At 41.8% G+C, this 14,368-nt stretch overlaps 1 protein-coding gene across 1 annotated transcript; it reads right to left on the bottom strand.

Annotated features, from left to right (window-relative positions):
- Positions 1–8,112: 8,112 nt before the first annotated feature.
- On the bottom strand, positions 8,113–13,914 carry LOC134623019 (septin-2B-like). Its single transcript, XM_063468264.1, has 3 exons — positions 13,910–13,914; positions 11,999–12,154; positions 8,113–9,304 (listed from the first exon to the last, which is right to left on the bottom strand). Exons 1-3 carry the CDS (start codon positions 13,912–13,914, stop codon positions 8,113–8,115), a joined length of 1,353 nt encoding a protein of 450 aa, XP_063324334.1.
- Positions 13,915–14,368: the final 454 nt, after the last annotated feature.

The following is a 14,368-nucleotide window of genomic DNA, read 5'->3' as shown; positions in this document are numbered from 1 at the left end:
TCATTTCTACTGCGCAGAGTAAGGGTTTTTGTTTTTATTTGAATACTAATAAAAAATAAAGTGGCCAGTGCAGAGTGTAGCATGTATTTGTATTTGAGAAACTGTAAGACAGTATTTGTGTTCATCCTGTGGAGTGTGATGTGTGTGTTGAAGTGTTGTAGTTGAGGTGTTATTTGGCTTGATGGTAAAAACTGTTTTTAAGTCTTGTAGTCCGAGCAGACAGACTCCTGTAACGTCTGCCAGATGGTAACAAGGAGAACAGCTGATGTGCTGGGTGGCTGTGGTCCTTGATGATGCTTTGTGCTTTAGGGAGGCATCGCTGGAGATAAATGTCCTGAATGGCAGGGAGCCTCGTGCCAGTGATGTGCTCTGCTGCCTTCACCACCCTCTGTAGTGATTTAGTGCTGCCAAACTGTAATGCAGCTCGTCAGCAAGCTCTCGATTGCACACCTGTAGAAATGTAACTGAGAGCAGCCCCTCAAGGCACTTCATGATGACTGATGTCAGAGCCACAGGATAGTAGTCATTCAGGCCACTGAGCGCTGACTTTTTTGTGAGGTCTTTAACCTGATGAAGTTGTGTGACATAGTCTATTCAGACAAACTGATGAATTGGCAAATGTAAACATGTAAACAGATCTAACCAGTTAACATTAAAACCAGTTAACCTGTGTTGTACTCATTTTTTTCAGGAGGAAATCAGGAGACACATCTGTTGTTTAAAAAGATTTAATTGCTATAACAGTTACAGTAAGAAGTTACAACGCTGCAACCATAGTGTGACACAACCGTCTGCCTCACATCAAGGATGACCCTCATCAGGCTGTACAGTTTTTATACTGCAACAGATTATCCTGATGTCTCCATTCAAATCCTCTCCTTTCAGTCTGACCTCATATCTGCTCCTTTTCCTTGAATCAGAAAGACAGACACAAAATAACAAAACAGCCCCTCTGCCTAGTGTTGATTGTGTTAATATTACTGATTCTAATATCAGGACATTCTGTTCGAACTCTCTATGGCCCCGAGAATATCCCTCTAACCGTTGTTAAGGGTGCGAAATTGAGGACGAGAGTAAAAAAACGGTGGTCCAGAAGAGGTCGGTCAAACAATTGATTTTAATGAATACACGCAGCGTGGGGAGATGTAAACTGCAAAACATCAGTTGTAAATCTCCGTCCAAAAATACACTTCAGATTGCTTTTATAACATCAGGGTATTGTAACGCCCCCTCTTGCGTTTACAAGCACATAATTTGCATCTTAAGAACATTATTTGCCTCTTCTACAGATAATGATCAATTCTAAGAGATAAATGCAGACACAGAAGTTCCTCTTTCTGGCATCTTCTTCCGAATATGGTGATGATCTCAGGCCTTTGAGGTCACCATGGACTTGTCCTCCTTCTGTCACCTGTTGTCAAGTAAACTCTAGTGCAACATGTTGCTGAATACACTCAGGCCCTTGCTCAGCTACTATTTTACTGTAACAATATACTCAGCATATAAGCTTTTAAGATGATAGATTTAACTCAACGATTTAAAGTGGTTATAACTGCACCTGTAATAAACATGTTAATATGTGATTATGATAACCCCTGTAATGCAAATTATAACATAATGCCAGCAGCTTCAATAGATGCTTTGATGAAATGATAATTAATGCAATGATAAAGACGATGGTTATGTAAAATAATCCCTGTAATTCTACACCGTTATCAAGCGTGCTGTATAACCAAGCTGCAAAACCCTCTGCGTTCTATGTCACCACCAATATTTCAAATCCAGACCTAGCGCTGGATGAAGATTTTAACTCTAAAACACAGAGTGCAAACAGTTTATGAGCACATTTGGATTGTCTATACAACAAATAATAAAACAGTTTCATTTAAATATTTTTAAAAAATTTTATTTAAAAATTTCCCACCCCTACACCTCAAACACCGGGCAGCTTGTTATTGACATAAAGCTGCTCTCTGCAGCCATGTTTGACCTTTGTAGGACTACAGTAATGGAGGATTTGGAGGCTGAACTGGGCTCTGTGACACTTTTTGTAGTGAACTGATGAAAGCTGTGTCTCAGATGGATGTTAGTCCAACACATCAGACACGACCTCTGCAGCTCTCAGTTGATGTGCACATGAATGATTTGTGTTTCCTCTGCAGGTAGAAAGTGTGTGTGAGCTGAATTGAGCAGCATGGATCAGTGTGAGGACAGAGAGGAGGGAGTCCCTCCCTCTAAAAGCACTCTGTGTGGGGAACATGAGAGCCAGACCAAAGCTCAGAGGTGAGATGACCATCTCTAACTGTCCATGACTCTTCTCCATGTCACAGCTCAGCACTCACATCACTGCTACATCATTATTCACAGGAACTAGGGATGCTACGATACCAATTTTTTCAAACCGATCCGATACCGATACTTGGATCTGAGTACTTGCCAATACCGAGTACAAAATCCGATACTTCTACCACACACAAGTTAAACTTAACCAATAGTAAAGAAACGACCCCAGACAACTCTGACAACAAACGAAACGTTTACTGAAGGTAAGGGCAGAGACAAATACTGTACAACACATCCCTTTTTTAAACTCAAATGATATTCCAATTCCTTAACCAAATGAAATACACTGTATAAATGAAATAATTCCCTTTCAAATTATATTAAACAACCCAACTTATGTTATCACCTTTTGGTAATTGACTCACTAATATACACTCCAAAACACGTTATATAAATCCACTAAACACACAATATTCACACATGGGCCCCACACACACTCACACTTGTTGCAGGCCTGTTTGCTGCTCACGCTGGACGATGGAGAAAAATCCTCTTCTCCCCAGTAAGAGCACAAAAGTCTGACTTACAGTTCCGTTGCTCGGTAGGTCGCCGTTCACCAGTCCCACACTAAATCCACTCCCTGCGGACCCGATGCTGTCTCTGCTACAGCGCGTTAGCCCGTCACTGTCCAGCTCTCCGACAGTCCATAGCGGCTGCCTCCGTGGCGCAGCCAAGCAGTCCGGGCTAGCCTTTAGCCTCGGCGGTCGTAGTTGGAAACACAGCACGGTGGTGCGACCATTGAAACAAAAAGTCACTTCACCCACACTCTGTTGCGAAGCTCCCACACGGTTAGCTTTCTAGTCACACACTCTTTTGTGCTAGTTAACCTCAGTAAAACTAGCCAAGTCTCTCACTTTGGTTCAGCTAACCTCGTGCATCTCTCCATGCCGTTCTCTTCTCCTCCTCCATTGCAACAGATACACAGGTCCCGTTTTATGCTACCTTCACGGGCCTCCAGAAAATTAGAACTCTGAACAATATTTTAACTCCCTTCAGAGTTACATACCATACAATAATACTTTATGATTAACATAACAGTTTGATTGCTCTAATTACCTGTATTTACCTTGCGACATATTACAGGGCAAATTACATTCAGGGTAGAGTTACATCACATAACATCAACTGTGAACACCTTATGTTACCGTGGCGTTTAAGTCCATGGGAATTATGAGTATCTACTCCCAAATTCCCATCCGGGCTACATTAGTATCGGTTCATGGTATCGGTTACCTTTTACGAGTACGAGTACGCACACATTTTACAGTATTGGCCCCGATACCCGATACCAGTATCGGTATCGGTGCATCCCTAACAGGAACCCACCTGGACCTCCACCCAGCTCTGTGTCCATCCTCATCAGACTGAGCTGCAGGTCGGTACCACCATCATGAAACGTTCTCTACACATCTGCCACTGTTTGATCCTCTTTAGCAGAGGAAGTGTGACTGTGTTGTGATGTTTAGTCACACTCAGTGTTCATGTGGACTCTCAACAGGCTCACAGTCAATTAGAAGAACTGGAGTCCTGATGGCATGCTGAAGAGGTAATCCAACCATTTGATTCAGCTGTTCTGGTGTAGGGGTGCATCTAAAAGGTGCAGGAACATAGCTCTCGAGGACTGGAGTTGGAAACCCCCGCTGTAGATGGATTTATGGAAGCTTTGAGGGATTTGCTGAAGTCCTACTGTAGTTAGTCCCTCACAGCAACTCAACTACACTTAGACTGTTCATTTTCAGCTCAGTGTTGTCTGTGTAGCAACGTTTCTTTGTCAGTTTCAGATGGATTCAAATGGAAGCCATCAGCAGTAGACATTGCAATCACAGCATTCAAACACTTTAACCACACAGAGTGAGACTGCTGAAACTGACAGCTCACACATGAAATCACCATTCAAGATTTGTCTCCAAATCTGCACAGAGACTGTGTGTCTGAGCTACCTTTGTGTACTTACGGTTTGTACTTTGTAAGTCCACAGACTCCGAGGACAGAGTGTATGTGATGACATCACAGCTCAGCTGCAGTGTTTTTATTGCCTTTAGTCCCTTTACTGTCACTGTGATTAATATTTACAGTAGAAATTGCACAGTAGACAGCACACATGATGTAAGGAGGATTTCAGTTGATGTGCACATGTATGATTTGTGTTTCCTCTGCAGGTAGAAAGTGTGTGTGAGCTGAATTGAGCAGCATGGATCAGTGTGAGGACAGAGAGGAGGGAGTCCCTCCCTCTAAAAGCACTCTGTGTGGGGAACATGAGAGCCAGACCAAAGCTCAGAGGTGAGATGACCATCTCTAACTGTCCATGACTCTTCTCCATGTCACAGCTCAGCACTCACATCACTGCTCCATCATTATTCACAGGAACCCACCTGGACCTCCACCCACGAGTATTTCATGTAAGAGCAAATGGATGAAGGATTTATTTGGGAATTTAGTTCAACAAAAGTCATTGAATAAAAAGTAAGTTGATGTCATTGTTAAAGTATCTAAAGTTTATTTTTTTATGAGGTTTTTTTTACTGAAGAGTTGAACTTTTTTAGGATCCATCAGAGACTCAAACCTGGACCTGAACCCAGGTGTGTGTCCTTGTGATGGCATCAGCCACACAGGGGTAAATCAGTTCATTTTTCACTTTATTAGTTTGCTTTGCAGTTTTCTTCAATTTAATTCATTAATCATTTGGTTACCTAACACTGGTATTATGAGGCGCGCGCATAGTAACATTGTGTGGTTTTTCTAAAATGTTTTGTTATATTAATTATGTTTCTCTCTCTTTGAGTTACCTGGGTTTGGGCACTGGCTGTTTCCTGTCTGGGCAAAAGGCGTGGCTGAGGACTCTGAGAACAAAATGCCTGCTCAGCAGGACCAACCATAGGCTTACCAGGAGCAGGGGTGTTTTAGGTTTAGTTAGGTTATTCTGTGCTTCGTTAATATTAGCGTGAGTGTGTTTTTTGTTTTCCCCCCTATTGTGTGAAAATGGTTTGGCCAAATCATTATAAAAGCTACCCTCATGTGTCTTTGTAATTAGGTCAGTTTGTGAGTTAAGTTGTGTCTCACTTTGTTTTGTTTAAGTTTTTTCGTAGAGTTATATTTAATTGACCTCTTTTACGGGCCTGCTAAGTATGTTTTTGAATTTTGTTAATTTTGGATTTTTTGAGGGTTAAAATAAAGAAAACCCTTTTTGAAGATACTTTTTTGCCTGTGTCCTCTATGCTTTGGCTGCTTGGTCCCTCACAGTCCTTAAATAGGGACCAGTCAGAAGATTGTTTAAATAATCACTCACCACATTTCTGTTCTGTCACCTACCTTTCTATGGCGTTATTTTTGTGCCACTACTCTGAGCGCACGTAAAAAAAGGTTTGCAGGTGCAAGTTTTGCATTTTGAGGAGATACCGCCCGATGCTCTAATGCGACCTGAGTGCTCACACTGTGCCTCCATAAAATGAAGGTTATAACAGAAAATCGGTTACTTTTTATCAGGGAAGACATCTGGATGAGGTAGTTAGTAGTAGGTAGTTAGTACCGGGCGAGTCCCCTTCCCCACATCAGCACCAGAACCCTGCATTATCTACTGGGTAAGACTGCCTGTTTTATCAAACTATGGCCATTACTACTGTGATCATTTGCAGGCCAGTGTGCCGCTCTTCTGCTGGGATGAATCACTGGAGCTCACCCAGTCATCCCTTTTTTCTTAAATACATATATTTATTATGTTACGAGTCTAATATTCTTTAAATCAAACTGTAATGAATAAATGAAGCAAGAAGATATGGTGGCTCCAAGTGTTGTAGAAGAAAAGATAAACATCTCATTTTGAGAAATCAACCTTTAAAATAAAGTAAGGACTGTGAATAAAAAACAAACAGCAAACCAATCAGTAGTCACCAATATCCTCCTAAGTTTATTCCTAAAGAAATCAAATATATATATCATGGGCTCAAAGGAGCCTAAATCTTTAAATTAGGCAGTCAATTAGGCAGTCTAGTGCAGAGCTGCAGAGGCAAATTAATAAAATACAGGAAACCAGAACTGGTTTGGCTCAGTGAGATGAACAGCCGCTGTGAGATCTAGTGGCAAAGGTTCGAATCCAACTTGTGACATTTGCTGCACATCTTCCCTCCTTGCACTCTCCCCGCTTTCTTGACACTCTTCAGTGTAATCTTTCAAATAAAGCAGTTTTCAGCAAACAGTTCAGCTTGTACACAGTGTTTTCAGCAGATAGTCCTCCTTCTGATGTTTTCAGATTCCACTACACGGCCTTCACCCTGCATTTTCGCAGGAAATGCAACTTTTTCTAGTTTATATTGTTGTAGTGTTTGTTTGTGTTAAATTGTTTAATAGGCATGTTCCTGTCTCTCTGCTGCAAACAATAAACTGAAAGTGTCTGAGGAACAAAGAGAACAGAGAAAATCAGCTGATGATCCAGTGAAGACAAAGTGACTGAATGAAGCAGAGATTTTATTGAGGACTGACAGAAAAGTGCATTGAGCAGGAGATGATTTCATGTGGAAAAACAGAATGTAGAGAATTTGAACAGATCAAGTCCAACATGAAAGGATCCAAATGTTTCTACTCGGCCTGAGTCATCAGAAATATTTCCAGCATGAACACATGAAGAATCCGAGGCATCGATCAGATGGAAGAAGATCAGATTTCAGGACTGGATGCAGTTCAATGTGTCCAACATCTTCTGTACTCACTGATTAGAAACACAACAACATGGATCATGTCAGTGACATGTTACTGTCCCACAACCACTTTACTGAGTCACCATGAGAGGAGAAGCAGAATGACGCTCACACTGACAACATTAGAACAACATTAGAATAATGTGACAGAAACACATGTATTTGTGGAGAATACAGAGTTTAGTTTGTGACATCAGAGAGGCAGGGAGCTGTTTTCACACAGTTTTACTGATCATTAAACAGCAGGGGGCGTCCTCACTACATTTACATGTAGTAATATTTGTAATGTGCTGTTAAATAAGTACAAAGTATTTTCTATAAATAAGAATTTATATTTTTTTAATAACTGGATAAAATATGAAAACATACATGATGTTCCCGTCTTAGAAGGAGGACCTTATGTCCGCATCACAAAACAATTCCTTGCATTAAATTATCTATCATGTTTTTATATTTTCTGCTATGTTTAAATTCTGTGAATTCAATGACATTTCTCACATATTTGGGAGACTTTTAAATAAAACATTTTTTATTGAGACGAAAATAAATTTGGAAGTAATCGACTTTTTTCTTCAGGCATCACCAAAGCATGTGGAAGCACATGTTGTATTTGGTACAGATTTGATGTCAGATGCATAAAACAAACACTGAGGACCATCCATCCATCCATCCATCCATGCATTCGCTTCTGCTTATCCTTTTCAGGGTCGCGGGGGGCGCTGGAGCCTATCCCAGCTGTCATAGGGCCACAGTAACTTCTCCTTAGGACCAAAAAACTGCTAAACAAACTACCTGCTCTCTAAGTAGAGACGTCAGTGCTGATCAATAATCAATAAGTAATTAATTTCTAATAAGCTTTTTTAAATAGTAATAAGCTATCTGTCAGCTAAACAAAAAAACATGGTGTACATCTGAACATGTAGCATAGAGCTGTATCAGTAAAAAAGCCATCTACACAGCTGCCTGATGCTTCTATACATGTTTCACTTATACCAGGCCGAGGATCTCCCAATGTTTTTGATAGCTGATGCTGTTTGAGTAAACTTGTACCAAATGCTGCTCTGTTTTTCTCATCCACTCACCTTTTCATCTCCTCCAGTTTCTGGACCTTATCTGTGTCTCCTTTCTGCTTCATCTTCTCAATCAGGAAGTCCAAGTGGACAATAGTGGATGCTGAATCAGCTTTCAGAGCGATCTGCTCCAGTCTGACAACATGTTGGTAGGACTCGTCCAGGAACTGGGACTTCTCTGCTGTCAGCTGTTTCATTTCCTCTTTAAGATTTTCCAACATTTTCTCACTTTCAGTTTTATTTCTGTAATGTGTCTGTTTCTTCAGAGCTTCTTGAATCTGTCTGATTTCTGTCTGTTTCAGTTCAACCAGCTTGACTCTCTCTCGCAGGTATTGCATGTGGGCTTTCAGTCTGATTCTTTCATTTAACACTTCGACTGTGTTCTTCAGGTTTTTAGAACTACAATTTCTCATGAAGTCTGACAACTGATTAATGCTTTCCTGTGTAAGTTCCCATGAATGTTTTAAATACTCATTTTCTTCTGTTCGATCTTTATGCTGTTGGTTATCAAATAGGAAGTGAACAGGCTGATTCTTCTCATTTTTGGCACATTTAATGTTTGCACCTTCTAGAACTTTAAGGGAGCTTCTTCCATCTGAGTGTGTCATCAGAGCTACAATGTTTTTCTCCATGTCCTTTCCAAACAGAGATGTCACTGAATCAAAGACATACATCAGTCGGTAACTCAGTCGATTATCAATCGCATTCATCACCAGACCCACTGCACTAATTTCATGAACTCCATCCTCTGATCGAAACAAGTCAAATAATCTGTGACTGATGATGTCATCATATTCGATCCCTCTGGTGTTTCCATAACCAGGAGTATCGATGATGGTCAGAGAGTAGGGCAGAGTTTCATCTTCAAACCCAAAGATCTCGTACACGATCACATCTGATGTCTGACTTTCTGTCTGACTTCTTTTCTCCTCCTCTACGATCATAAACCAGACTTCATCCTTCCACTTCACTCCCATGGTGTAGTTGAGCAGAACGTTGATCAGAGTAGATTTTCCTGCTCCTGTTTCTCCCACCAGTAAGATGGTTCTGTTTGTCTTGTATTGATTTCTTTTTCCAACAGTCATTCTCGTCAGAGTTCCAAACTTCTGTTTCTTTGGTCTCAGCTGGTAGACAGCAGGGGGTCCTGAATTGATCAGCACACTCGTGGAGATGATGTCTTTCAGTGAGATATTACTTGTCCTGGAGAAAAAGGAGAGTTTCATTTAGAGGGCAGAGTGAGTGTAGAACTCTTTATGAGTACTGATATCTGTAGTGATGCAGCAGCTGTACAGCTCAGACTTTTTACAAACACTGTGACGTTATAAATGAAATAAACCTGCAGACGCAAACATGGTGACAAAAACTGAACATTTATGTGATCAAAATGCAGAAATTAGATGAGGTCATTTTCTCCATCTGTTAGAAATCAATAATTAATTAATTTTAGGTCACACCTTTGTTTCACAGGAAAGTGAGTCAGAGATCAATCAGCTTCACTGTCTACTCATTCAAAGAGAAATTAATATTCAAACATTGATTTATTACTTTTAACACCAATGAACATCTTTTCACCATGATGTTCATGATGTAAAACTAAAATAATACATATTATCTCAAGAAAACAAAATTTTCTGTTGCTTAACTATGAAATACTTTGGGTGCAGTGAATTTTTTGCATACAGGTATAACAGAATAGCTTTAGTGTTTTGTTTTTTAAACTTCGGTATGAACTTATACAAAATGCAGCAAGATATTTAAAAAACAACAGTTTTATTGATTATAAAATACACTATATCGAATTCATATTGGTAATTGCAGATATCTAAATTTATAATATCGGTGTCTGACATAATAAAGTGGTATCGTGCCATCTCTAGTCAAGATTATTGTGGACTTCAGGAAGCACACAGCCCCACTCCCCCCAATCATCCTGACTGACACCCTCATCACCTCTGTGGACTCATTCCGCTTCCTGGGTACCACCATCAATTCTACACTGCAATCATCGAGTCCATCCTCACCTCCTCCATCACTGTGTGGTACGCTGGAGCCACTATCAGGGACAAACGCAGAGTGTTGTGCGCTCTGCTGAGAAGGTGATTGGCTGCAGACTCCCATCTCTGCAGGACCTGTACACCTCCAGGTCACTGGGGCGTGCAGCTCGGATCACAGCTGACCCTTCTCACCCTGGACACAGACTGTTTGACCTGCTCCCCTCAGGCAGGAGGCTCCGGTCCATTCGCACCAGAACCTCTCGCCACAAGAACAGTTTCTTCCCCTCTGCTGTTGGACTCATGAACAACAACCATATGACTGTTCCCACCACTAACACATGACCCTACACTGTGTTCACTGCATCATTCCATGCTTGCACTGATCAGTGATCACTGATCACTTCCTAATGTTCTAAACCTGTTCAACATTTGGCAATTCTGATTCTGATTCAGAACAGATTGAAGTTCCCTGGTGCAATGAAAACACTCTATGGATGTGGGGCTTAGAATTCAGTGATGGTATGATAAAGAACGCTCAAGGCCCCTGTTGTGTTTGCCCTGAGGGGATGTGCACAGCCATGATGATAAGTGGTAAATTTCTTCGGCAAGTCAAAGAGTCTCCATTTAACAGTGAGCAGCTCTGTGTCAGGAGACACTGACATCTGAATCAAAGGTTAACTGTGCAACAAAAATGGGAAAAAATTACTGGGTAACAGTGGCAGGTTTCTTCAGGCATGCTAAGTGTTGGATGAGGAGAAAATAATGGAAAGTGTTCAAAGTGTCTCCTAGGGATGGGTATTGATAAGATTTTCACGATTCCGATTCCATTTTCGATTCTGTTTAACGATTCGATTCTTTATCGATTCTCTTATCGATTCTTATTTTTAAAAAAGAAAACACTAAGGTCAATTAGCTTAGAACTTTGTTTTATATCTTCTCTTTGAACAAGATAGAAATTTAGGAGTAACATGGCCTTACAAACCCAACAGTGAGATCTTAAGAGATCCACAGCCTACGGCTCGTCAACGGGGTATCACAGGGTAAATGTAAAATAATAAAATAAATATTCTTCTGTAACAATAACAAAGTATAACATAAATTATTCTGTAGCAATTACACCATAATATCCAATAATGTCCTTGCCTACAATTAAACACATTCACTTACTGAAAATCGGGGGCATCTGCTGTGCAAATGGGTGCAAGCTTTTTACCACAAACTTAGTCACTGCTCGGTGATATTCGTCTATCCTGGCCTGAAAGGAGACGCTAACGGTAGACTGCAGCGACAACTGCCAGCGAGCGCCAGCCAGACTCTGTTTCTCTCATTATGGTCACCTAAATGCAACGCACGGTAATGGTAGGTTTTGTAATAAGGCAGATCGCGCTAACATAATATGCACCGTTAGCTGATTATTTACCTGCAGCATTAACGGGAGAGGACGTGCAAACGTTACCGCTGCTGCTGGGTTGAGATTCACGAGTCCGGAGCGGAATTAAAAACACGACATTCATTTAAGGTTATCGCGTGTTTTGTGAGCAAATGCTTTTGCATATTCATAGTGTTTCCTCCCTTAAATGAAATATCTACTTTGCAAGTATTGCAAGTTGCCCTGTTGTCATCCGTTCTCGTAAAGTATAACCAAACTTTTGAGCGTTTGAGCCGCTTAGGCGCCTTGCCAGGTAAATGACGCTCCGCAAAATGGTGACGTCTTTCAGAATTGTCTTGGAATCGATAAGGGAATCGTTTGCAAAAATGGCAAACAATTCCAAGGAATTGAAACAGTGGGAACCAGTTCTCAACAAGAACCGGGTTTCGATACCCATCCCTAGTGTCTCCTGTGACTTTGATGGAGACTGCAGGACGATTTACAAAAACCTTCAACAGATCTATATCTTACCAGACAGTGGTCTTTGTAGAGCTTTCACACAGCTTCTTTCCTGACTTTCCCAGATTGTTGTGTCTCAGGTCGAGCTCCGTCAGACGGCAGGATGGGGAGCTGAGAACTGAGGACAGGTAACCACAGCTTTTCTCTGACAGGTTACAGCCACTCAGTCTTTAATAGAGAAACAGAAGAAGAAATGTAATAACACCACAGTAATCACACGCACACAGACACACACACACAGAGCAGACTGAGGACTTAAAGATGTTCCCGATCCTCATCAACATAGATGGAATGTAAATGTAATATATTTAATCTAAGGAGCTTGGAAAAAAAGGGAGCGTCTGGACTTGTTTAAGTTGCTTGAAGATGTTTCACCTCTCATCCGAGAAGCTTCTTCAGTTCTAAGAGTCAAATGGTGGAGAGTCCCAGATTTAAACCCAGTGGGAGTATCCCCCCAAAGAGGGTCAAAAGGACCCCCTGATGATCCTCTAATCACATGAGCCAAGGTGTGAAAGCGGGTGTGGGACCTAATCAGCCAGGGTTTCGGGTGAGCTCATTGTGAAACCTGGCCCCACCTTGTCATGTGAATTCCCGAGGTCAGATGGCCCAGGATGTGAGTGGGTGTTAAGGCGTCTGGGGAGGGATCTCAACACTGGATTATAGATGGCAGACAGTTGGTGTCGTAAACCACCGCCTCTGTTCAAAGATGGTCGCTCACAGTGGACATAGATGGCCTCTTTCACTCCTCTTTCAAACCATCTGTCCTCTCTGTCCAAAATGTGAACATTGGCATCCTCGAAAGAGTGACCTTTATCCTTAAGATCCTTAGACTACAATGACCTGGATGACTGAGAACCTTCACAGACATATTGCCGTACATTTTGGGAGGAACACCCTTCAACTGGTACGGGAGAATGAAAGGGAATCAAGGAAACTGGCGGATTATAGGAACCACTTTGGTTTCAACCTAAGATGCAGACAAAGCAGAGTTGTTCCTAAGAGCTTGCGCCTTGGATCCACTGTCAGGGGACACAGAGCAGACTTGATTCTACAGAGAGCACAAAATCACCTTTTAAGTGAAAGGATAAGACAGGTCCATTTCACTATAGATGCCCTCCAGATCAAGATCAGCCAGAATCTGTAAGAACTGGAAACCCTTCTTCCCTCTCCAATCCTAGAAGAGGTTTACAAGTTTGTGGAGAAGGCTCAGTGGGCCCAACACTCTCAAGGAAAAGAAAGACAACGCAGGAAATTTCACACCTTGCTTTCAAAAACCCACACTCCTCAGTCTGAACCCACACAACTCAGAGAAGAAAACACACCTGAAGACAGTCTGGAGAAATGGGTAAAGAACTTTTCAGACCAGAATCTCACTGAACCTGAAAAGAGGGTGTTAGCCAAAGGACTCAATTTTGCCATTTCTCCGCAACAGTTGCCCATAGTGGACCTCATCACAGCCACAGAAACCGCCATACGGATTAATAAATTATCACAGGCAGAAGCAGAGCAAGTCAGGATGAAAGTCTCAGCCACGCTCTCCAGTGCCAAAGTCCCTCCATCTAACCTTACATTACAAGAAAAGAAGGCCGTCGCTTCCCTGAGCAAAGACCACAACATCACTATATTACCACAGATAAGGGAAGGTGCACCGTTGTCCTAAACACAACAGATTACCACACAAAGATCACTACTCTCCTCAGTGACAACAATACCTACGAAGCCTTAAAGCGAGACCCCACAAGCAGCTACAAAAAGAAAGTTATAGCTTGCCTTCAAGAACTTGAAAAGGACAAAATCACTGACCGCATTACATATCACCTCCTTTATCCAGGGGATGCCAATATCCTGCATTTATGGACTAAAATCCACATGGAAGGGGTCCCACTCAGACCCATTGTCAGTAGCATAAACTCAGCCACTTACGACATCGCGAAACACATGGCTACCATCCTTGCACCTCTCATGGGGAACACCCCACACCACATGAAGAACTCGACCGACTTCACCGACAAGGTCCAGAAACTTACCCTGGATCCAGATGAAACCATGGTGTCCTTTGCTGTAGTCTCTCTCTTCACTTGCATATCCATTACGGAGGTAGTGGAGACTGTCAGAAAATGATTACAAGAAGACAGCTCCTTGGAAGACAGGACCAACTTCACACCCGATCAGATTTGCACACTGTTAGACCTCTGCCTTACCACAACATACTTCAAATACAACGAAGGCTTCTACAGACAAAAACATGGGCTCCCCCGTGTCACCTATTGTAGCCAACCTCTACATGGAGGAAGTGGAAAGGAAGGCTATTGGCTCTTTCAAAGGAAGAGTACCCAGCCACTGGTACAGATATGTAGATGACACCTGGGTCAAACTCAAGAC

Source organism: Pelmatolapia mariae, unplaced genomic scaffold (genome assembly GCF_036321145.2).
Source record: "Pelmatolapia mariae isolate MD_Pm_ZW unplaced genomic scaffold, Pm_UMD_F_2 NODE_ptg000347l+_length_25158_cov_1, whole genome shotgun sequence".
NCBI lineage: Eukaryota > Metazoa > Chordata > Actinopteri > Cichliformes > Cichlidae > Pelmatolapia > Pelmatolapia mariae.
This window is presented reverse-complemented; position numbering and strand designations above follow the sequence as displayed.